The sequence below is a fragment of the Sorex araneus genome, chromosome 2 (assembly GCF_027595985.1).
Source record: "Sorex araneus isolate mSorAra2 chromosome 2, mSorAra2.pri, whole genome shotgun sequence".
Lineage (NCBI taxonomy): Eukaryota > Metazoa > Chordata > Mammalia > Eulipotyphla > Soricidae > Sorex > Sorex araneus.
In genome coordinates, this window is record NC_073303.1 from 137,585,859 (window position 1) to 137,611,304 (window position 25,446).

Here is a 25,446-nt window from a genome sequence, read left to right on the forward strand (position 1 = left end):
TAAAACCAGGTGCCCAAAATAAAAATAAATAAAATTAAACTTAAAATTAAACTTTATAAGAAAAAATTAATTTATCTCCAAGAGGTAGCTTAAAAAAAAAAGAGAACAGAATGTCCTGAAGGATTGCCACCAGGGTCACATCAAGATATTTGAGAAAAGTGAGTGATGTTGTTTTTGTACACTTATATAATACTGGTAATTGATGCTAAATAATACTTGTAAACTAGAAAAACTTTGTTTATTTGTAAGATTTACAATGTGAGACGCACCACAGTTCTAAGTAATAATAATAATGATGATGATAATAATAATACAGTAAAAACAACGTAAATGAGGTTCAGTAGCGCTGGTAGTTCTCTTTTTTCCTAGCAAGGCACTGCAATGTGTTTTCCACCGTTACGCTATCTGTGATGTAATATTTTTCAATTTTTCTTTTATCAACACAGAAAAAGCAAAAACTCTTCTCCCTGTAGCTCCCATATTTTGGTAGGACCCTCATAAGAAACCATGCCCTCTATTGCATATCATCATTTTAAATGCTCAATCTAAGGATTTTTTTTAATAAGTGGAAAATTCTTAGGCCAAAGTGAAGGTACGTCATGTTTTAATTATGGAAAAAGTCATACATGAGAATAATCATCAAAACAGAGCAACTCATTTTGAGGCTGAAGAGAATAATAAAAAGAAAGCTGGATTCATAAAAATATTCTTGTTATTAAATAACTGTTTCTATTAAGACATGAATAGTTCAAGACAAAGTTCAAGTTCAAGACAAAGTTGGCTAACAACATTGAAAAGACAAAATTTTAACATTATACATAGTGTTTATATAATTACTGGAGGGGTTATAATCCAGAGCTGAAATACTGTATGGAGTGCTTAAGAATGTACGAAACAGAAGGATGGCACTCTGGATTTTTACAATCTATACCTGTTCTGTTTTTTCAGTACCATGCTAACCAATGTTCACCCTACTTAATTTGGTTTCTGAAGATGTATCAGTACTAAAAAATAAGATGTTTGGGTTTACAGATTAGCTACTAAAATTATCAAGACAATATATATTCTCCTGTGTGTTAAAAATGTTATTCTGTGTTCTTTGATCAAAGGTATAAAATTTTACTAAGATCTTAATAAATCTGAACACCTAAAAACTAGTACCTGGACCAAATCACAAGAGGCACATGAATTTTTTATCTTTGTGAACAGAATATAATTACCATTTTTCAGATATTTTGCAATTTCCCCCTTAAAACCATACCTCAAAAGGTGAGAATATCAGATTGAAGGCATTAAAAGGAATTTGCACATTAACTGTGTCCATACACAGAGAAACATCTCAATTATATATCTTTGCTTTTTATGGTCATTTGGTGACATAAGGCTGATTTCAGCAACAGTAAACAAGACTTACTGAGTTCACAGAGAGATGAGAAGTCATAGAATCTATAAATGGGAATAGATGGGAAGACATAAAGGGTAAGAGAGCCTACTCTTTAATGTACTGGAAAACCAAGTCCTAGAACTGCTTTTATAACTAGACCAGTCAGGAATTGGAGCCATGGAAGAATCCGTGAAACATTAGAGCTTCGTCTTCTTGATTTCCAAGTTGATCATGTTGCCTTGGGTATGAGAGTTCTGATTATCTGCTGCCCCCTGAGTATCCTTTGACTTCACAGGAACGTAGTAGTATCCCATGATGGAGAAGATCAGGCAGACCACCAGAAGGAGGCAGGAAAATAAAATGAATTCAGCCCACTGTAGGAACAAATACACAAAAAGAATATAGAAAACCTGAAATTAAAAGAATCTTCATAAGATGAGTACTGGGAGGAGACAATCTCAAGGTTGTTGTTTAGAAAAGTTTGGTTAGAAAATTGCTATCTCCTGTCTTATTGTTCACAGTGGCCAGTATTGCCACGTATATGTATGATTTCGAGGTAAAGTCTGTACAAATCTAACTCATGTCACATTATAGAGCTGAGTGAGAGGCTGAGACATAGGGGAAGTAGAAGTTGTTGGAAGGGAAATCCTAGGTAGACACTGTCCCTACTTTCCTCAGATCCATACCTGCACCAGGCCACTGAACTGTGCCACAACAAGAACGATGATATTCCCAACTGCAACCGTCAATAACCAGGCTGCCTGGAGAACAGACTTCATGCTAGTAGGAGCCTAGAGAGCACATATGTTTGTGAGTAAATAAATGCCCTGCAACACCCATATGAACCAAGTATTCATTCAGAAAACTTTTCCTATAAATTAAGCTTCCAGATCCTAATTTGCCCTGCTAAACTTAGCCATGGCATTGACTAAGCGTTAACAGAAATTGTAAAATGGAGATCTTAATCATACACTTTCATTTAGTATATCATATAATCCCCATTATAATCCTGAGATTGTTGTTCTTATTTTTTGTATATATAGCATTAAAGAGATAATTATTTTTTGCTTAATGTCATACAAGATTGTGCAGCCAACACTTCAAGAGGGATGGTTTGATCTATGACTCTTACTATCAATCTTGATCTGTTCTTAGATCCCAAACAGATGCACTGGCATGATCAAATGCTGCAGCGCCAGGATCCTGGGTATTAAGATGACTCTTTATTCAGGGTTATATAGAAGGAACCCAAGGCCAAAAAATATGGCAGTATTGGCTGTGCTCACATATCTGCTTAAGACAGCATCAGGATCAAAACTCTCTGTCCTCTTTGAGTAGTGCCTTCACCTTCATTTTTCACTTGCGTAAACATACCTGAGAGTAAGAAAATTCAAGTCCTGTGACTGAGAACATGACTTCTGCAGCTGTAACCAAGGCATATTGTGGTAGTTGCCACATGATAGACATTTTGTTGGCTGGACTATCTTCCATCTTCCAGATCTGAGGACCCTGATGGGTACTCTTAGTAAGGAAAGAAGAAATAGGCTGTCAGTGCTCTGAGCAAATATTTCTGAATAAAATAATAGCCATTTCCTCTTTGTTTTATAGTCATCTTTTTGAATTTTCAGAGTGGGTAATTTCTACACAACTTAAGCATTTTGAAATTACTTTTGATAATATTGTACTCACTAGCTAAGGCTCTGTCAAATACCATTGTTGACAAAATCCTAAAATGCCAGAAAAGATTAATACTATGGTTTATATTAGCACTATTTAAAACCATTGGGTATTTTGGGTATTTTGATCCCACATAAAATAGCATCTGAATTATACAATCAGTTTTCAATAAGATTACTCATAAAAATTTGACTTCTTATTCAAGTTTCTATGTATATATAAACTAAAAAATTCCATTTATATTTTTACTTTACTAAAATTACTTTGAACTGAAATAATTATTTTTTGTGAATCCTTAAAGATTTTGATTAATTTTTAAAAATCTGTAACAACAAGTACCTGATATTCTTTTTGGTTGTTTGTTTGTTTTTTGTTTTTGTTTTTTTTTCTTTTTTGGGTTACACCCAGCAATGCACAGGGGTTACTCCTGGATTTTCACTCAGGAATTACCCTTGGCGGTGCTCAGGGGACCATATAGGATGCCGGGTTGGCCGCGTGCAAGGCAAACGCCCTACCTGCTGTGCTATCACTCCAGCCCCGAGTACCTGATATTCTTAATTCTAATTATTGTCACAGTTTTTTAAAATAATTTTAAAATGAATTATTGTTGATTTGCCATTTATTACAGCTTTTCCCATGATATGAATATATTACACGTATCACCAAAGTTTTAGGCCAACGTTTATTATCAAATTGACCTTTCTACCTTTTCTACCACTCCCTTCCCCTTTCCATCTGATATTCACTACACCCTTTCCATCTGATATTCACTACATTTTTCATAGTCTCAAAGATTTTTTATTGTGAACTGGCTATTTATATTTTATAGTTGAGAGATACCATATGATAATTATCTTTTACTTTTTTAAAGGACCCGCACCCAGTGGTGCTCAAGGTGGTGGGAGCCTAAATATTACCCAATCCTGGAGGACAGTGACCAGACCATGCAGTGCTGGCTACTGAGCCCAGAGTCTAGCACATGCCCTGTGTCTGCTTTACTATTTGTATTATCTCTCTTTCCCTGTTTTCATTTTTTGTTTGTTTGAGGACCATACACAGAATGCTCAGAGGACTACTCTCAGCTTGTTGCTCAGCATTGTTCCTGGTGGTTCCTGATGGGGCTGTGCAGTGTCAGGAATCATACCCAGTCATACTGCATGAGCACTAACCTTTGAGCTATACCCCTACCTGTTTTTACTTTTTACTCATTTTGTTTTGCATAATCACTTCAAGTTTCCTTCATCATGATACAAATTCCATGGCATGGCATAGTTTCTTCCTTCCTTCCTTCCTTCCTTCCTTCCTTCCTTCCTTCCTTCCTTCCTTCCTTCCTTCCTTCCTTCCTTCCTTTCTTTCTTTCTTTCTTTCTTTCTTTCTTTCTTTCTTTCTTTCTTTCTTTCTTTCTTTCTTTCTTTCTCTGAGGATGTGACTCAGCAGTAGAGCATTTGTCTTGCATATGTGAGGTCCTGAGTTCAATCACCAGCACCACAAAAAAACATTTAACGGGTAGGGCGTTCGCCTTGCACTCAGCCAACTCGAGTTAGATTCCTCCACCCCTCTCGGAGAGCCCAGCAAGCTACCGAGAGTATCATGCCCACAGGGCAAAGCCTGGCAAGCTACCCGTGGTGTATTCGATATGCCAAAAACAATAACAATAATTCTCACAATCAGACGTTACTGGTGCCCGCTCGAGCAAATTGATGAGCAAGGGGATGATAGTGACAGTAACAGTGACAGTTTTTAATAGTTGCATGTAATTCCCGTGAGTCCATATATTACACCATTTTTTTATCCAATCATCCACCAACAAGCAACTAGGTTGTTTCTATGCCTTGACCATAAACTATGAATTATGTTACTTTAAACATAGAGGTGTATTTTTCAATAAATTTTTTCATATACTTTAAGTTAACACCTAGGAGTTGTATTACTGGATCCAATTGTATTTCTATCTTTTCTCTTCTTTTTTTTTTAAGGATTCTCCTTCCATAGAAGTTGCATCAATTTACACTTTTACTAAGTGTCTAAGAGTTACTTTTTTTTCCACACTCCCAGCCACATGTTCTGTTTCTAGTTTTTTTGACATAAAAAAAAATCTCACAGGTGGTAAGTGATCTTGCTTTTCCCTAATTTGCTTTTCCCTAATCTTGCTTTTCCCTACAATTTGCTTTTCCCTAATTGTAAGTTAAGTTGAACATTTTTCCATGCACCCCATTTTTAACTTTAATTTTATACATTCAAGTTTCACAAAATAAAATACACAATTTTCTCCCTTCCTTCCCTTTGTTGTTATGACGAGAGGTGGTACACCTTAATTGTAGTGTATGTTAAAGATCCCACACTTTAGCTGTGATACCAGACTTACAAATGACAGTGCCTCTGGAATTGTACTAGGCTTGTGAAACAGCTCTGATGATAGTGATGCCCCCACACTTAAAGAAGGCACTCTAACACTAGTCATATCAATGGGACTCCAAGTAGATGATTTTTCTACAAAATTTTAGTTAAACAAAAACTGAGTGTTGAAGGGAGGCAAAATGATACTTTATACTGATACCCTCTAAGTAATAGTACTGCAAAGCACATTGTCTGAAAGGAAAACAAGAGAGAATGAGAGAGCAAGAGAGAAACAGAAACACACACACACACACACACACACACACACGCGCGCGGAAGGGGGAGGGGGAAGTGTCTGCCATAGAAGCAGGATGTGGGACAGGGGCAAAGTGGGGGTGGGGAGAGATTGCTTGGGTTGCTTGAAAGTGAAACTGGGGACACTGGTGGAGGGAATTGTGCACTCATTATTCATAATTGAGTTTCAGTCACACAAAGAAACTCAATTATGAATAACTTCACAACTGTATATCCCAATTAAAATATTTTTTAAAGTTTTTAAAATTTAGTCAGAAATAATTATTTCAGAGTCAATTTTTGTTATGATCAAATATGGTGATTCTCTAATCTTTTTCCATTTTTATTTTTTTTACTATGTGCAAGGTTTAGTTGTTTGGCTGATTTTATTTATATGATTATTTCCACAAATATTGTAATTATAAATAGAATAAAAATTTAATGATAATATTACTTAGAGTAAAACCATTGTTAGTTTTTACTACATATTGAGATGTAATATCTCAATAGGTAGTGACATAAAATGCAAAATTAAAAAAAATTTAAAGTTAAGTGGAAAAAGCTGTTCCTTAAGAACACTGGCATGCTGTAAAAAATATGCAGAGTTAGAACTTGAAGGACAAATTCTGACTCTCTGAGTCAAATGGATATTAGGTACAAAAAGATTAACTTTGTTCTAGTAAATATATTTAAAAATATGTGGGTATATGTTTGTGTTTGTGTTTTCTTAACATAAGAGCAGAATAGGACATAAGCTTTAAGTCAAGGTCATGTATTCAATCAATATAAAATGGTCACAATTAAGTAGATAATTAAAGCAGGATATATGGAAATCATGGTAACTATAACAAACTATACAATACCAACTTCATCAAAAGGGTACAACCACTAAAGTTCATGTCCATCAACACAATGATACCTATTACAAAAATCTGATTTTTTTTTGGTAGTGCTGCAGATTAAACTTAGACTCTCACACATGCAGGTATGTTCTCTACCATTTTACCACCTCTTCTGCCCAAAAGGTTTTTTTAAAGAAATATAAGGAGAGGCATTCTGGTGAGCAACGCGGCCCGGAAAATGCTCCGGACCTGAATTGGGGCCAACAACACCAGGGAGCCGGACACCTTCTCCAGATGGAGCCTGCACACCTTCTCCAGATGGAGCCCTGGCGACACTGAGCAGCAACTAACACGGCTCCGGGATTCGGGACTGGGACACATCCGAGCAGCGCGGCCGCAATAGCGGCCACGCGACCTTTTCTAAAACCTGAAAACATACAATCTTTTAATGGAAAACTAATTATCAAATGCTTCCTTAGTAGGGCTATCTTGTTTGGGGGTATAACTCCAACAACAATAGTGAGTTTTGTGTTGAAATATGGAACGTAATCAAGGTGAAGAGAAAATGAAGTGAAATTCATCAGTTATACAGTTGGGGTGGGGGCGGGGGTATACCGGGGATTTTGATGGTGGAATATGGGCACTGGTGAAGGGATGGTGTTTGAATACGGTATAACTGAGACATAAACTTTGTAACTTTCCACATGGTGATAAAATTTTAAAAAATAATAAAATAAAATAAAAAAAGAAATATAAGGAATCCGTGGGGCTAAAGCAATAGTACAGTGGGTAGGGCAAATACTTCCCATGCAGCTGACCTGGGGTTTGATTCCCAGCATCCCATCTGGCCCCCTGAACACCACCAAGAGTAATTCTTGAGTTCAGAGCCAGGAGTAACCCCTGAGCATTGCCAGTTGTGACCCATAGAGGGAGGGAGGAGGAGGATGAAGAAGTAGGAGGAGGAGGAGGAGAATGAAAGAGGAGGAGAAGATGGAGGAGGAGGAGGAGGAGGATGAAGGAGGAGGAGAAGGAGGAGGAGGAGGAGAAGGAGGTGGAGAAGGAGAAGAAGGAGAAGGAGAAGGAGGTGGAGGAGGAGGAGAATAAGGAGGAGAGGAAGAAGAGGAAGAAGAGGAAGAAGAAGAAGAAGAAGAAGAAGAAGAAGAAGAAGAAGAAGAAGAAGAAGAAGAAGAAAAAGAAGAAGTAGAAGAAGAAGAAGGAAGAAGAAGAAGAAGAAGAAGAAGAAGAAGAAGAAGAAGAAGAAGAAGAAGAAGAAGAAGAAGAAGAAGAAGGAGGAGGAGGAGGAGGAGGAGGAGGAGGAGGAGGAGGAAGGAGGAGGAGGAGGAGGAAGAAGAAGAAGAAGAAGAAGAAGGAAGAAGAAGAAGGAGAAGGAGAAGGAGAAGGAGAAGGAGAAGGAGAAGGAGAAGGAGAAGGAGAAGAAGAAGAAGAAGAAGAAGAAGAAGAAGAAGAAGAAGAAGAAGAAGAAGAAGAAGAAGAAGAAGAAGAAGGAAAAGGAAGAAGAAGAAGGAGAAGGAGAAGGAGAAGAAGAAGAAGGAGAAGGAGAAGGAGAAGAAGAAGAAGAAGAAGAAGAAGAAGAAGAAAGAAGAAGAAGAAGAAGAAGAAGAAGAAGAAGAAGAAGAAGAAGAAGAAGAAGAAGAAGAAGAAGAAGAAGAAGAAGAAGAAAAGATAAATATTAAGACGACAGCTTTGGTGAAATCCCTTGAACTTTAAATGTTTTAAATTAAAAATGTCAGATTTGAAAAACATGGTAAGCAAATTGGAAAATTCAGTGGAAGACCTCAGCAGCAGAGTAACAGCTGCTGAGAACAGAATCAGTAACTTTAAGATGATGTGCATAGACTTCAGAAAAGCACAGAAAATGGAAAATAGACTCACAATCCTCGAACAGATGTCAAGAGAAGATTGGGATGAAGCCAAGAGGAATAACATAAAAATTACTGGAGTCCCAGAGGGAAAAGAAAAAACTCTGACGAAGAAGAAACCGTCAAAGACATCATTGTTACAACATTCCCAGAACTGATGAAGACATGTGACCACACTCAGGATACCCGAAGGGTACCAGCTAGAAGAAATCCAAATAAAAATACCCCTAGACACATCCTGATCAAAATGAAAAAAAATTTAAATAGAGACGAAATTCTGAAAGCAGCAAGATCAAAGAAAGAACTTGCCTATAAAGGAATATCTTAAGATTCACAGCCAACTTATCTGTTGAAACCCTCAGGGCCAGAATTCTAACAGTGGTGGGATATAGTGAAAAAACTAAATGAAATAACTGCCTCAGCAAAAATACTTTACCAGCTAGACTCTCATCCATAACAGAAGGAACAACACACAGTTTCACAGATAAACAACAGCTCAGGAATTTCATAGACTCAAAACCATGGTTACAAGAAAAACTAAACAGGCTACATTAAGACAAAACAGGCTCCTCAAATACACCATACTTTGGCAGAAAGATGGAACAAAACCCCATAACAATAATCTCTCTCAATATCAATGGGCTAAACGCACCAAGTAAAAGACACAGAGTGGCATGATGGATCAGAAAATTAAACCCAACATTCTGCTGTCTGCAAGAAACACATCTCAACAGTCAGAGCAAATACAAACTAATGTCAAAGGCTGGAAAACAATCATACAGGTAAACAACTCCCATTAAAAAGCTGCTGGGGTGGCCTTTCTTGGTATCAGAATACATTGATTTCAGACTTAAGATAGTCACAAGGGACAGTGAAGGTCACTTTTAATTGATCAATGATCTGTACAGCAGGAAGAACTTAGATTACTAAATGTATATGCACCTATTGAGGGACCAGCAAAGTACTTAAAACAATTACCATAGACTTGAAGAAAGACATTGATAGCAACACAATACTAGTGGGATATTTCAACATCGCTTTATCACTTCTCAATAGATCAACCAGACTCAAGCTTAGTAAGGATATACTTTAACTGGGGAAGAAATAGAAGAAAGGGGCTTAGTAGTTATATAGGACACTTCATCCTCAAAAAGCTGAATACAGATTCTTCTCCAGTGTGTATGTGACATTCTCCAAAATAGACCAAATGCTGAGCCACAAAGCATACCTCCATAAAATTAAGAAGACAGAGAAGGTCTCAACGATCTTCTCAGACCAGGATGCTCTAAAAATAGAAGTAAATCACACACACAAACAGAAAATGAAATCAAACACCTGGAAATTAAACAGCTCACTCTTAAACAACAAGAGCCCAGAAAGCAAATCAAAGAGGAAATCAAAAGATTCCTGGAAATGAACAAAAATGAGGACACGAGTTACCAAAACTTATGGGACACAGTAAAAGCAGTGTTAAGAGGAAAGTTAATAGCTCTACAAGCATTTCTCAGGAAGGAGGAAGGAGCCCACATAAGTATTCTAACCTCACAGATTAAGAGCTTGTAGAATGACCAACAAAAGGAGCCAAATCGGAATAGAAGGAAGGAAATATTAAAACTCAGAGCAGAAATTAATGAGATGGAAACCCAAAAAACAATCCAAAAGATCAATGAAACCAAGAGCTGGTTCTTCAAGAATATAAACAAGATCGATAAACCTCTAGCAAGATTCACAAAAAAATGAAGAGACTGCCCGCAGTTTGGGGCTTGCCCCGCCGCCTCCACCCCCGCCTGGCACCTTTGGGCTGCCGTCCGTTCCTGACCACCCCCCATTCTGCTGGTTAGGGGTGTGTCCTCACCGCAGGGGGTGTGGCCTCAAAAGTGGGCGTGGCCTATTTTCGGACCCCCCATCAGAAAATGGGGTGAAGAAATGAACAGAAACTTTTCCAAGGAAGAGATACGAATGGCCAAAAGGCACATGAAAAAGTGCTCTGCATCACCAATCATCAGAGAGATGCAGATCAAAATGACCATGAGATACCACCTCACACCACAGAGACTAGCACACATCCAAAAGAACAAAGGCAACCGCTGTTGGAGAGGATGTGGGGAGAAAGGGACCCTTCTACACTGCTGGTGGGAATGCCGACTAGTTCAGCCCTTTTGGAAAACAATTTGGACGATTCTCAAGAAACTAGAGGTTGAGCTCCCATTTGACCCAGCAATACCACTGCTGGGAATATATCCCAGAGGAGCAAAAAAGTATAGTCGAAATGACATCTACACTTATATGTTCATTGCAGCACTGTTTACAATAGCCAGAATCTGGAAAAAACCCGAGTGCCCTAGAACAGATGACTGGTTGAAGAAACTTTGGTACATCTATACAATGGAATACTATGCAGCTGTTAGAAAAAGTGAGGTCATAAAGTTTGCATATAAGTGGATCAGCATGGAAAGTATCATGCTAAGTGAAATGAGTCAGAAAGAGACAGACAGACATAGAAAGATTGCACTCATATGTGGAATATAGAATAATAGACTAGGAGTCTAACACCCAAGAATAGTGGAAATAAGTACTAGGAGGTTGGCTCCATGGCTTGGAGGCTGGTCTCTCATTCTGGGCAACTCAGAGAAGGGAACACCAAGTAAAATGTGGTCGGAGGTCATGCGGGGGAGGAGTGACACGTGCCGAATGTAGACTAGAGACTGAACACAATGGCCGCTCAACACCTTTATTGCAAACCAGAACACCTAATCAGAGAGAGAGAACGAAAGGGAATACCCTGCCATAGTGGCAGTTTGGGGTGGGGGGAGACGGGACTGGGGAGGGTGGGAGGGACCCTGGGTTTACTGGTGGTGGAGAATGGGCACTGGTGAAGGGATGGGTTCTCGAACTTTGTATGGGGGAAACATGAGCACAAAAATGTATAAATCTGTAACTGTACCCTCACGGTGATTCACTTATGAAAAACAAATAAATAAAAAAAGAGAAAGAAATGAAGAGAGAAAAATCCTAATACACAAAATAAAAAATAAAGGGGGGCATCACCAAAGAAACTACAGAAATTCAAAGGATCCTCAGGGATTACTTTGAGAAGCTTTATGCCACGAAACACAAAAACCTTGAGGAAATGGATAAATTCCTGGCTTCCTATGGCCTCCCAAGGCTGACCCAAGAAGATCTGGAATACCTAACAGACCTATCCCCATCAAGGAAATTAAAACAGTAATAAAAAGTCTCCCCAAGCACAGAAGTCCTGGCCCAGATGAATTCACTAGTGAATTCTTCCAAATCTTTAAAGAGGACTTACTCCCAATCCTCTTTAGGTTTTTCCAGGAAATTGTAGTATCAAAAACACCTCCAAACAATTCCTATGAAGCAAATATCACCCTGATACCAAAAGCAGACAGATACCACAAAGAAAGAGAATTACAGGCCGATATCCCTGATGAACACAGATGCAAAGATGCTCAACAAAATATTAGCAAATAGAATCCAATGACTCATCAAAAAGATCATACACCACGAACAAGTAAGATTCATCCCAGGGATGCAAGGATGGCTTAACATTGGCAAGTTAATCAATGTAATTCATCATATCAATTAAAAATAACAAAAACCATATTGATCATATCAATAGATGCAGAGAAAGCATTTGACAAGATCCAGTACCTGTTTATGATGAAAACTCTCAGCAAAATGGGCATTGAACGAACTTTTCTCAATATAGTCAAAACCATCTACCACAAGCCCATGGCAAGCAAAAATCCATGGCTTTCTTATATACAAATAATGAAAGAGAAGAGGCATTAAAAAGCAATCCCATTCACAATAGTACCTCAGAAAATCAAGTACCTCAGAATCAGTTTAACCAAAGAGGTGAAGGACCTATACAAGGAAAATTACAAAACACTACTTCAAGAAATAAAAGAGGACACTAGGAAATGAGGCACATCTCCTGCTCATAGATAGAGAGGATTAACATTATCAAAATAGCAATACTGCCCAAAGCACAATACAAATTTAATGATGTCCCTATCAGGATACCTATGACATTTTTTAAAGAAATAGACAAAACACTCCTGAAATTCATATGAAACAATAAACCCACACAAATAGCTAAAGCAATACTTGGGAAAAAGAAGATGGGTGGCATAATTGGCATAAGATGGCACAAGATGGGTGGCCATCTTCCCCAACTTCAAACTGTACTACAAAACGGTAATAATTAAAACAGCCTGGTATTGGGCTAAAAAAAGACCCACAGATCAATGGAACAGAGTTGAATATTCTGTCACAGACTCCCAAATATATGACCACTTAATTTTTGACAAAGGAGCAAGAAATGTGAAGTGAAACAAGGAAAGCCTCTTCAACAAGTGGTGCTGGGGGCTGGAGAGATAGCACAGCGGGTAGGGCGTTTGCCTTGCAAGCAGCCGACCCGGGTTCAAATCCCAGCATCCCATATCGTCCCTTGAGCGCCGCCAGGGGTAATTCCTGAGTGCAGAGCCAGGAGTAACCCCTGTGCATCGCCAGGTGTGACACAAAAAGCAAAAAAACAAAACAAAACCAAAAAAAAACAAGTGGTGCTGGGAAAACTGGATAGCTACCTGCAAATAAATGAACTCTGACCTCTGTCTAATGCCAGGCACAAAAGTCAGATCAAAGTGGATTAAAGACCTCAATATTCAGACATGAATCTATACGGTACATAGAGGAAAATGTAGGCAGAACTCTTCATGACCTTGAAGCTAAAAGCATTGTTAAGGATGAAACACCACTGACCAAGCAAGTGGAAGCAAACATAAACAAATGGGACTATATCAAACTAAGAAGCTTCTGCACGTCAAAAGAAACAGTGACCAAAGTAGGGGCTGGAGCAATAGTAGAGCGGGTAGGGCATTTGCCCTGCAAGCGGTCAACCCGGGTTGGATTCCCAGCATCCTACATAGTCCCCCGACACCGCCAGTAGTAATTCCTGAGTGCAGAGCCAGGACTAACCCCCTAACCCCTGTGCATCATCGTCGGATGTGACCCAAAAGAAAAAAAAGAAAAAAAAACGGGAACCAAAATACAGAGAAAGCCCACAGGATGGAAAAGACTATTTACCCAATATCCATCTGATAAGAGATTAATATCCAGGATATACAAGACACTTGTAGAATTGTATAAAAAAAAAAACCTCCAACCCCATCAAAAAATGGGGATAAGAAATTAACTGAAGTTGCCTCAAAAAAGAAATATAAATGACAAAAGGCACATAAAAAATGCTCCACATCACTAGTCATCAGGGAGATGCAAATCAAAACAACAATGAGATATCATCTCATACCACAGAGACTGACACACATTCAAAAGAGCAAAAGCAACCAGTGCAGGCGTGGATGTGGGGAGAAAGGGATTCTCCTTCACTGTTGGTGGGAATGCCGACTGGTCCAGCCTATTTGGAGAACAATATGGGCAGTCCTTCAAAAACTAGAAATTGAGCTTCCATTTAGCCCCACAATACCACTTCTGGGAATATATCCAAAGGGTGCAAAAAAGCACAGTAGAAGAAATGTCACCTATATGTTCCTTGCAGCACTGTTCACAATAGCCAAAATCTGGAAACAACCCAAATACCTGAGAACAGAGGACTGGCTAAAGAAACTTTAGTACATCTACACAATGGAATGTTATGCAGCTGTGAGGAAAGATAAAGTCATGAAATTTGCTTTTAAGTGGATAGACATGGAGAGTTATCATGCTAAGTGAAAGTGAAATGAGTTAGAAAGAGAGGGACAGATATAGAAGGACTACACTCATTTGTAGAGTATAAAATAAAAAAACATGAGACTGACACCCAAGGATAGTATATACAAGGGCCAGGAAGATTGTCCCATAGTTGTAAGTCTGCCTCATGAGCCAGTGGGGTGAGGTGGGAGAAGGCAGCTGGAATAGAGAAGGGGTCACTAAGAAAATGATGGTTGGAGGAATTGGTTGGGATGGGAGATACGTGCTAAAAGTAGATAAAGGACCAAACATGATAACCTCTCAGTATCTGTATTGCAAACCTTAATGCCCCAAAGTAGAGAGAGAGTATTGGAAATACTGTCTGTCATGGAGGTAGTGGGAGGGGGGGAAGGGGGATTATACTGGGGAGATTGGTGATGAGGAATGTGCACTGGCGGAGGGATGGGTGTTTGATTATTGTTTGATTGTAACTCAAACATGAAAGCTTATAACTACATATCACAGTGATTCAATAAAATAAACTAAAAATAAAATAAAATACTGTTGCTTCTAAAAACTCCAAATAAACCCACAAGACTGTGGAAGAAACTAGGACCCAGGAGTCTAATTTATAATCCTACTATAGATGCTTATTAGATTCTTAAATTCAGATAATATAATATACATATAAAAGCCTCTATTTGAGTAATATGTAAGAAAAAACAAAAATGGAAAAATAATAGAATGGAAAACATAAAATCTAGAGAAACAGTAAAATGTGTATGTGTTGAACTCTGCCACTTTACAGCTCATGAACTAAATTTCTAGTACCTGAAAATGTCAATATATTTAGATTATAAATAGGATTGTACAGATATAAACCTTCAAATTAAAATGAATACACTATTGTGATATGGTGGCACCTTCATACAAAAGAAAAATTTTGAATACATATAACATTTAGGTATAAGTCCATGTGAAGATTAGGTAAAGATTGAGGTTGACCGAGTGCCCAAGATCAGTTAAAGAAACTTTGGTTCATCTACACAATAGAATACTCTGCAGCTGTTAGGAAAGATGAAGTCATGAAGTTTTCTTAGAAATGGATGGACAAGGAGAGTATCATGCTAAGTGAAATGAGTCAGAAAGAGAGGGACAGACATAAAAGAAATGCATTCATTTGTGGAATATAAAATAACATAAGACGGACACCCAAGGACTATAGACACAAGGGCCAGGAATATTTCTCCATAGTTGGAAGCCTGCCTCATGATGTGGGAAAGAAGACAACTGGAATAGAGAAGGGATCACTAAATCAATGATGGTTGGAGGATTCATTTGGGATGGGTGCTGAAAATAGATAAAGGACCAAACATGATAACCTCTCAGTATCTGTATTACAGACCATAATGCTCAAAAGTAGAGAGAGAATATGGGGGAAATTTTCTGCCATCAGACAGGAGGAGGATTTGAAAGGGGAGGGATAGTGGGAACATTATTGGTAGAAAATATGCACTGGTGGAGGGATGGGTATTTGATCATGCATGATTGAAACTCAAACACGAAAGCTTGTAATTGTATTTCATGGTGATTCAATATAAAAAATAAAAACCATTTTTAAAATACTTAAAATACTTTAAAAATACTTTAAAATACTTTAAAAAACATTTTAAAAATACTTAAAAAAGATTTAGGATGATTACATTAAGGTTAGGGTCAGGGTCCATAATCTTCTACATAGCAAGGAACACAAATATCACCAGAAAATCACTAGGAAGGCACAGAAAACTCTTCTTCATAACCCTTACAAGTAAACAACGTTACCAATATTTTAATCAGTGGCTTCTAAACTTTGTGACCGTGAGACAATAAATTTCTATTGTTTATGTGACCCTGCTTGTGCTATGTTGTTACAGCAGTCCTGAAAACTTATACACTAGATTGGTTTAGTATCTGAAAACCAACTAATGTACTATAGTTGGATAGGATCATAGGATAAAGGACACAGAACCATCTTAGTAGTCAGAAAAAGCATTTGAAAAAAATCAATACCAACAAGTGACTTTACTAACAACCTCTAAGCTAATACAGTAAAAGAGATAGAATGGTTTCGCCAAGATGATGTCTGCTCTCATTATGTGCTCTACCCAACACTGTATTGCTGGGTCAAATAAGAGTGGGGAGAAAAGACAACTGTATTATAAAGAAAGAGTAGGATCAAAGAAATAACTCAAATGGTAGAGCACATTTCTAGCATGTGTAAGGCCCTACATTTGATCTTTGGCACCACCTGGTCATCAGAGCACCGCCACTGAGCATATCTCTGGTGGATCCCAAGTATCACCAAGAATCGCTCTGGATCCACCAGCGATGGCAGTTGTGGAGAAGAGGAGGAGAGGAAAGGAAGGGAGGGGAGAGGAGGGGAGAGGAGAGAAGGCAAAGGAAAGGGATGGGCGTGGACCTGAGAAGCAAAATTATCTCAATGCATATGATATGATTTTATACATAGAAAATCCTTATTTTATTAGCACTGTAGCACCGTTGTTCATCTATCTGCTCGAGTGGGCACTAGTAACGTCTCTATTGTGAGATTTGTTGTTACTGTTTTTGGCATATGGAATACGCCATGGGTAGCTTGCCAGACTCTGCTATGCAGGCCTAATTTTATTAGTAGTATTCAAATCCTAATGTTATTAATAGTACCCAAAGTAATAAAATAATGAAAATAAATTTAATGAAATAACTGAAAAACCTTTACTCCAACAATCTGTAAAACACGTTGGAAAAATGTTTAAGTCTTTAAAATGACCTACATAAGTAGAAAAACATTCTATGTTTACTGAGCAAAACCTTCATATTGTTAATATAGCAATAATCCTCAAAATACCCTATTAATTCAGTGTAATTCCTATCAAAGTTCCGACTTATTTCTATTCCTAAACTGATACAAAAATGAATATAAAATTCAGGAATGCCAGAATAGCCAAATCAATCTTGAAAAGGAAGACCTAATTGAAGGAATCAATTTCCTGATCTTGAAATTTACTTCAAAGTCATAGTAACTGAAATAATATGGTATTGGCATAAGAATAGACATATAAATCAATGGAATAAAATTGAAAATTCAGAAACAAGATATCACTCCTGTTTATGGCCAATTGATTTTTGTAAAAGTGACAAGAACATACTCATGTTCTTGAACATAGCCACCCAGGGCTGGAGGCTGGGGAAAGTGATCTGTGGACATAAAAGTCTTTTTGTTGACCTATCTCTTTTACTTCTCTTGAGAAAATTATCAATTACCTCAGAGTATAATTGATGGATCACATGACCACTATGTATGTTGGCATTGGTGCTGCAATTTGATTCTTACCCTCTTGTGAAGTCATGAATAATTATCAGCTTTATCTGGTTACCAAACTAAATCATAATTTGAAATTTTGACAACAATGACCATTTCTGTCGCTGCTTTTGTTGTCAATTCACATGTAATGCTTGAGCTATTTCCAAATATTCTCTGATATAGCTGACATCTTTGTTTTGCTAGCAGATCAGATTTTAGGAAGATAAGAAACTCCTATATGGAGTAAATTAATGTCATGAATTATCTTTGTTTTCTTGGGGTCTTTTAGCTATTTATAGACATAAATAAATTATCTCTCCCATGTCCCAGGACTTCCAATGTTATTTCTTTTAATAATCTTGATGGAGATCTTAGTAGGCACTCCTATATCACTGCAGGCCAGATTATATCAGAAGTTAGTATATGTTTCTAAGTACAGACTTTCCAGGGAATATATAGCTGTAATTATATGTATATCTATATATATATAGACATAGGCATGGACAGACAAAGATATGCATATATTAAAGTCAAGAAGCTACTTACATTAGTAATAATAAACAGATATGCTGTGTCAAAGTTTAGTAGACCCAAATCCAATGAAAAGTCCTTATCTTCTGTTCTGCAGTGTACTACAGGGTATCTGAAATAGGAAAAGTTTAATTTAGAACAAATGCCAAAACTTAAAATAGTGCCCCTACCTCCAAGAAAAAAGGTTATGCCATCTCTATTCATGCTAGGTCTAAATTTGTAGCTACTATATTTTCAGAAGAGAAGAATTCTGGAAGTTCATCCAAAGTTTTCTTGCCACTGGTCTGAGTTCTTCATTGCTTGTTGGCTTTTTAAAACTTTAATTTACATAAGGCATAAAATCAGCTTCTTTTGACTTCATATCCTATTTTCTCATCTAAGTCTTATTGATCTCTCTCTTCTAAGCTTTATGAATTTGTTGAACAGTGTAAATAGTGACCCTAGAAATAGAGGTATGAAATAGAAATATAAAATAAGAGACACTGAAGGGCAGGAATGAGATCTAATATAAAAGTTTTCTAACTTCTGAGAAATGGCCTTGTTAACTACACCATTGGACATTACAGCATTTGCTATCATAGTATATTTGTACTTAAAAAAAGAGAGAGTCTGAGGGAAGGACACAAGAGTCAGGAAAGATCAGAAGTCTGTGTATAGTCTAAATTAGTTGGGACATACCTATTCCCTCCACATACATGCAAAGAAAGCACTAAAAATATCGTCTAATTCAAAAAAGAAATTGCCTACAAAGATAATGTTCTTACTCTCCTCCTTTCACGTATTTGTAAGCAGATACACCATAGTCTTCACCAACAGTGAGGGAAGTATCTTCATCCAGTGAGATGCTGACTTCTTTACGCAACGTGTTAACAAACCTAAGGGCAAAGACATAATTACAAATGAGACACGCTCTTCTAAAAGATCATATCTTATAAAAGGTTAAGGGTTTTCATATGTTTTGTTTTACCACTATCTCCCAGTTTCCCAATGATTACTGGCACATAAAAAAATACGTGAAGAATGTTTTAAACTGAATGATCTCACATGTAAGAATTAATCATTAGCTATCTTAGCTATCAAAAGTCTTGGCTATCAATACTTCCTACTTTCTGTGGTATTAGTTTTCTATCAGTTTTACTTTTATCTCACCTATTACTGTGATGTGATGGACACATCATCTTTATAATGCCTAGATTACTGAGGCAGTCTGAGTTACCTCACTAATCCACTTTATTATTATTTTTTTTTTGCTTTTTGGGTCACACCTGGCGATGCACAGGGGTTACTCCTGGCTCTGCACTCAGGAATCACTCCTGGCGATGTGATATGGGGACCATGTGGGATGCTGGAATCGAACCCGGGTCGGCCGCGTGCAAGGCAAATGCCCTACCCGCTGTGCTATCGCTCCAGCCCCTCACTAATCCACTTTAGGTGTACCCATTATTTTTCTTTCTAAGATTCTACTAATAAAACTGCTATTTATATATACAGTATTTATATAAAACTGAGTATCTCCTTATGGATAAAGTCTGATCCGATTTAGGCAAAAATCAGACCCCTTAGCCATAATGAATTATCATTGTTAGGGGTCAATAAGTTGTTCTGGAATCACCTATATAAGTCTTCTGAACCTGGACACTTTTTGTATTCCTTACACTCCTATAGGAATTTTTGACACATTGCTATTTTGATAGGTTTTTCCTCAGTCCATTCATGCTGTAATTCTTATTGATTTATGAACTTTAGATCATTCTTGTCTGACCCAAAAATTACCCCAGTTTACCCCTTCTGGAGGTTACTATTTCTCTCTGACCCAGGGAAATCCTATCTTCAGGAGTGTCTTACTTATTTTGAGCTATTTACTTGTTCTAAGGCCTATTAAAAGGAAAATTAATACCACTTATAATTCAGTAAAATTCACCCCTTTCAATAACAGTCTCAGTTCCAGGCTGACAAGACCTTCAAACTTACCTGGGCTCAAAGCAAGATTTATAACTACAAATATGTCACTTGTACTATGCCATGATTCCTCTAAAGCTTATAATAAGAACTGTGTTCTAAAAACACATTGAAAATAAAGTATATTCATTTACCAACAATAAAGAGAAAATCTGCTCACTTTTAGATTTCTCACTGGTGATAGAGATAAAATTACTCTTGATAATAAGGAGATAATCAGAAGAAATGTGTGAGTCAGAGCAGAAGGGTACACCCACAAACACAGGGTTATCTTTGAATGCCACAAGGAAGAAAATCCTATCTGACTTTCAGTATTCTGGAAAATGTTTTCTGATAACTATAATCCTGATATTCTAGAAGAGAAAGTCCCAGTAGAAAATTTGAACATGGAGCCTATTCATCTGAAGCACCACTGATAAGAAGAGACTCAAGATTCAAAAATGGCCTAAGATCTCTTTGACATCCAAACCTCACAGCTGTCATCCCATTCATTGTTTCATTTTCTGCATTCTTCACCTACAATAAAAAATAAAAATCAGTTACAGCCCACAACAAAGATCCAATGCTCAGAAAATTTGGTCATTAGGAAAATCCTTCTTGAGAGAAGCTAGTCAATATGCTCTAAGACAGCAATTTGAAAACTATGTTTCCACATCTTACCATCATGCTAGAAATATTTTTCCCATCTTCTCGAATAATCAGACTGTACCAGTTCTTCTCTTCCACAGGATGCTCAGTATACACAGAGATATTTTGGTACTTCAGATGGAAGTGGAAAGCCTGGTGTTTTGTTTTTAGGTGGAGTTTGGAATAGTGTGGCATTTTCTGTGGAAATAATTTGTCATACTCACTTTCTACCCCACCATGAACAACATAACTTTGTGTTATTCACAATGGGGAGAAACTGAAAACATTCCTGCTAGTCAGGCACAAAACAAGTATGTCCACTGTCTATACTCTAATTAAACACTGTACTGGAAGTCCCAGCAATAGCAATCAGGCATGAAAAGGAAATCCAAGGGATCCAAATTGGAAAGGGATATCACATTATCCCTATTTATAGGTGACATGATGATATGCATTGAAGACCTTAAATAGTCCACGCAAAAGCTTCTAGAAACAATAAACCAGTACAGAAAAGTGGCCAGCTACAAAGTCAATACACAAAAATCAGATGCATTCCTATATGCAAATAATGAGAGTAGAAAGAGATCAAAGAGTCTCTTTGATCAAAACATCAAATACTTATGAATCAACTGAACAAAAGAAGTAAGAGAATTATATCATGAAAACTTCAAAATACTTAAGAAAAACATTAATTAAGACCTTAGAAGGTGGACAAACATTCTATGCTTGTGGATTAGAAGAATCAATATTATCAAAAGACCATCCTACCTATACTAGTATATCAATTCAATGGAACCCCTAGCAAAAGTCAGAAAACATTCTTCAAGGACTTAGAATAGTCAATTATAAACTTTGCATGGAGTCATAAAAGATCCAGGATAACCAATACCATACTGAAAAATAATAAACTGGGAGTCATCTCACTATCTAACTTAAAGTCATACTATAAAGTCATAGTAATCAAAATAGTGTAGTACTAGAACAAAAAAGTACTCTGACTAATGGGTTTAAATATAATATATAAGGAAAACAAATCCCCATATTCAGCTAATTTTTACAAAGCTAACTTTTGGTCAACTAATTTTTGGCAAAGATGCTAGGAGTAGCTAGGAGTATGAAATGGAATAAAGACAGACTCTTCAGCAAATTGTGTTGAGAGAATTGAATAATTACATGCAAAAAATTAAAGCCGAATCCATATCTCACACCTAACACAAAAGCCAACTCAAAGTAGATCAAAACCTTTGAGATTAGATCTGAATCTATAAAGTATTTTGAGGAAAATAAAGGCATAATTCTCTAAGATGTAAACCTCGAAGGAGTCTTCAGTGATGTGATGCTATTGGCAAAGACTACAGAATCAAAACTAAACAATGGACTACATAAAACTTAGTAGTTTCTGTATGACAAAAGAGACATGGTCTGAAAATACAAGATACTCGAGTGGAAGTAAGTATCTTCATTCAACACATCAGAAAACAAGGTTGATTTCAAGTATATATAAAATACAAAACTCAACAACAACAACAAAATATAAAAACCCCATACAAGTATGGGGAGAGGAAATGAATAGACACTTCTCTGAGGAAGACCAGTAGATGGCCATCAGCACATGAAAAATATGTTCATTATCACTTATTTTATTAGGAATATCTAAATAAAGATGACAAGAAATAACATCTTACACTAAGGAGAATGGCACATATCAAAAATACTGGGAGCAATCTCTCTTGGTGGGCAAGTGGTGAAAAAGGAACCATCATCCGCTGCTAATGGAAATGTCTGGTTCAGTCCCAGTGGAAAATGGTATGAAGGGTTATCAGTAAATTCAGAATTCAGCTCCCATATGATTTAGCAATTCAACTTTTGAGTATCTATCACCAAGACAGAAAAGCATTGATTCAAAAGAACGTATGTACGCCATTATTCATTACAACACTCAATACAATATCTAAGTTTTGGAATCAACCTACATGTCCAATGACAGGTAAGTGGATCATGATGATGTTATATGTGTGTGTGTATATATACATATGTAAACAATTAAATACTATACAGATGTGAAATCATGCAATTCATCACAACAGGGATGGAACTGGAAGACATCATGTTGCAGTCAGTCAGGAGCAGAAGAAAAAAACACAGTATATCAGTTATATGTGGTATTTAGAATAATTGAATGAAGGAATGAGATGTTTTAAAGGAGGATGCCCAGATCAACCATTGCCCCAGAGTATAGGGAGGAAAAGGAAAGAAAGAGTGGGGAGAGAAGGAGAAGAGAGAGATGAGGAGCAATGGAGTCAGGGGACTCAGGGACACGTGTGGTATTAAGGGATGACAGAGCCAAATATCTAAACCACAGAATCAACAATGCTGAAATCATGAGACCCAAACCAAATTTATAATGGTGACACTGTCAAGAATGCAGGCTGGAGGTAGGGATATGGGAGGAAATCTGGAACAGTCATAGAGGGAAGTTGAATGGTGGTGGATATTGTACATCTAAGACACGACTGTAAATAAATTTGTAAATCATAGTGCTTTAATAAAAATTTTAAAAATTAAGTTCTTAAGACAAATTTTATAAGTAAATATTTAAATAAACTATAATATTCACATAATGGAATATAATATGTTCATTAAAATAAGTTTTCCAAATGTTATCTAAGGCAATGCAATAATTTTTAAAGAAAAAGTCAGGATCAATAAAGTACATAAAGTTTGAAAACAATTCTGAATTTATTTACATAAAAGGTCAACTGCAATTATCTCTGGGTGAGATGGAGTTGTAGTTATTAATTTTAAGTATTTCTATATGCTCTTCAATTTTCAACAATAACATACTGATTTTATTATGAAAATAAATTTAATATTTAATATTTTTCACAAACTCTATATTAATAGTAGTGAAAATAGGTAAGTCAACTGTTTTCAGAGCATTGGGACTAGGAGGTAGTTTAAAAGAATAATGTGAATTATAACCTATTGAGAGCTTGCACTGTCCCTGACAGTATGCTAAACACTTTATGTATAAAGTTTGGCTTATAACAACTTAAAATTTTTAATCCTACAACTTATTAAGACATTATACCTATTGTTGAACTGGGTTTTAGTAATGAAATGATCTTTTAGGGTTTATAGATTTGCATGACTAGGAATCAAACTAGAACAGTTTGATTCCACAGAAACATGTTCTCAACGATTATATTACACTGCTGCATTGGTGCATAATCTAAATGTGCTTTGAATCTATTTATTTATTTATTTATTTATTTTTATTTTTAAAATGTATTTATTTTATTGAATCACCATGGGCTGGATCGATAGCACAGAGGTAGGGTGTTCGTCTTCCACATGGCCAACCCGGGTTCGATTCCTCCGCCCCTCTCGGAGAGCCTGGCAAGCTACCGAGAGTATCGAACCCACATGGCAGAGCCTGGCAAGCTACCCATGGTGTATTGGATATGCCAAAAATAGTAACAATAAGTCTCACAATGAGAGACGTTACTGGTGTCTGTGCGAACAAATCAATGAGCAACGGGATGACAGTGACAGTGATTGAATCACCATGTGGAAAGTTACAAAGCTTTCAGACTTATGACTCAGTTATACAATGCTCGAACACCCGTCCCTTCACCAGTGCACATATTCCACCACCAAAAACCCCAGTATATCTCCCACCCTCCACCCCCCTCCCCCGCCTACGTAGCTGATAAATTTCACTTCACTTTCTCTTTACCTTGATTACATTCCATATTTCATTACATATTGTTGTTGGAATTTACCCCCAAAAAAACAGCCCTGCTGACAAGGAAGCATTTGATAATTAGTTTTCCATTGCTGAGAATGAAGAGATATGGAGTGATACGAAGGTTTGGGAGTTCTGTATTTTAGTATTTTAGTAACTAAGTCCAGGGAGATTTATGTTAGAAATTGCATCATTTCCCTTTCTTGGGCAGCATGGGGCTATGGCTTAGTTCACAGTCTGGAGACATTTCTGCAAGCAGCTGCTGGTACCAAAAGTAGTCTAGCTGGCCTCCAGATCATGGTCAATCAGCAGCAGAGCGGCCGCACAAACGTGTGGCCACCTGGGTCGCATCTCAGAGGATATATGATTTGAATCTATTTAAGTTCATATCTCACCTGAAAGGATTTGATGGACTCTGACAAAAGAGAATTGTTCTTGTCTCCCAGAACTGTCACTTTCACTTCATCATCTGCCAAATTCAAGACTTGTAGGAAAACCTCTTGGGGGCCTGCCTGAGGTGAAGCCATTTCCTTCAAAAAAAAAAAAAGAATATATGTGAGAATCACCAACAAGTAATATAGTCAATACAGTAAGAACACATATCTCAACCCTATTTCTGACAGCCTAGCTCATTGATTCAGTACACATTTTTTTCACTAAAGAAATATTTTGCTTAGAAACCTGTTAAGACAGTTTGAAGGGGGGAAACTAGTTCAATGGAAGAAGCAATAATGTTCATTACTGAGTTTGTATTTGACTGTGGTCTCATTTATATAATTTCTAAACATCAGCTATTTAATCTACCAAGAGGTATTTATTTAAGTATTTAGTAACATGTCTGTATCCTCTAGTAAATCACTAGACATCCTTCTCATTAATTACCAGATAACTCTCATCCATTGCTGGTGGGAACGTTGTCTAAATAGTATTAATATTTCTCAGAAGAGTAAGAATAGAGCTTCCATTTATTCTGGTAATTATACCTCGTTATATCTACTTCCAAAAAAAACATTCATTTAAAATGACAAAAACATCTTTGTTCTCTACAGCACTTACTACAATAGCTAAGATATGGAGTCAAGCCAGGTATCTAAAGACATATGAGTAGATAA

General features: G+C 37.0%; 1 protein-coding gene across 2 annotated transcripts in view; it reads right to left on the bottom strand.

The window, feature by feature from the left end:
- Positions 1-587: 587 nt before the first annotated feature.
- Positions 588-25,446, bottom strand: part of SLC15A2 (solute carrier family 15 member 2) — a 52,964-nt gene continuing 28,105 nt past the window's right edge. For both annotated transcript variants that reach the window (XM_004606679.2, XM_055128394.1), the window contains exons 15-22: positions 24,730-24,864; positions 20,620-20,784; positions 20,429-20,475; positions 18,765-18,875; positions 18,016-18,112; positions 2,759-2,905; positions 2,071-2,175; positions 588-1,758 (exon numbers count right to left, since the gene is read on the bottom strand). In XM_004606679.2, the coding sequence (XP_004606736.2) occupies positions 1,582-1,758; positions 2,071-2,175; positions 2,759-2,905; positions 18,016-18,112; positions 18,765-18,875; positions 20,429-20,475; positions 20,620-20,784; positions 24,730-24,864 (984 nt within the window). In that variant the 3' untranslated portion in view covers positions 588-1,581. The remainder of the gene's footprint in view (positions 1,759-2,070; positions 2,176-2,758; positions 2,906-18,015; positions 18,113-18,764; positions 18,876-20,428; positions 20,476-20,619; positions 20,785-24,729; positions 24,865-25,446) is intronic.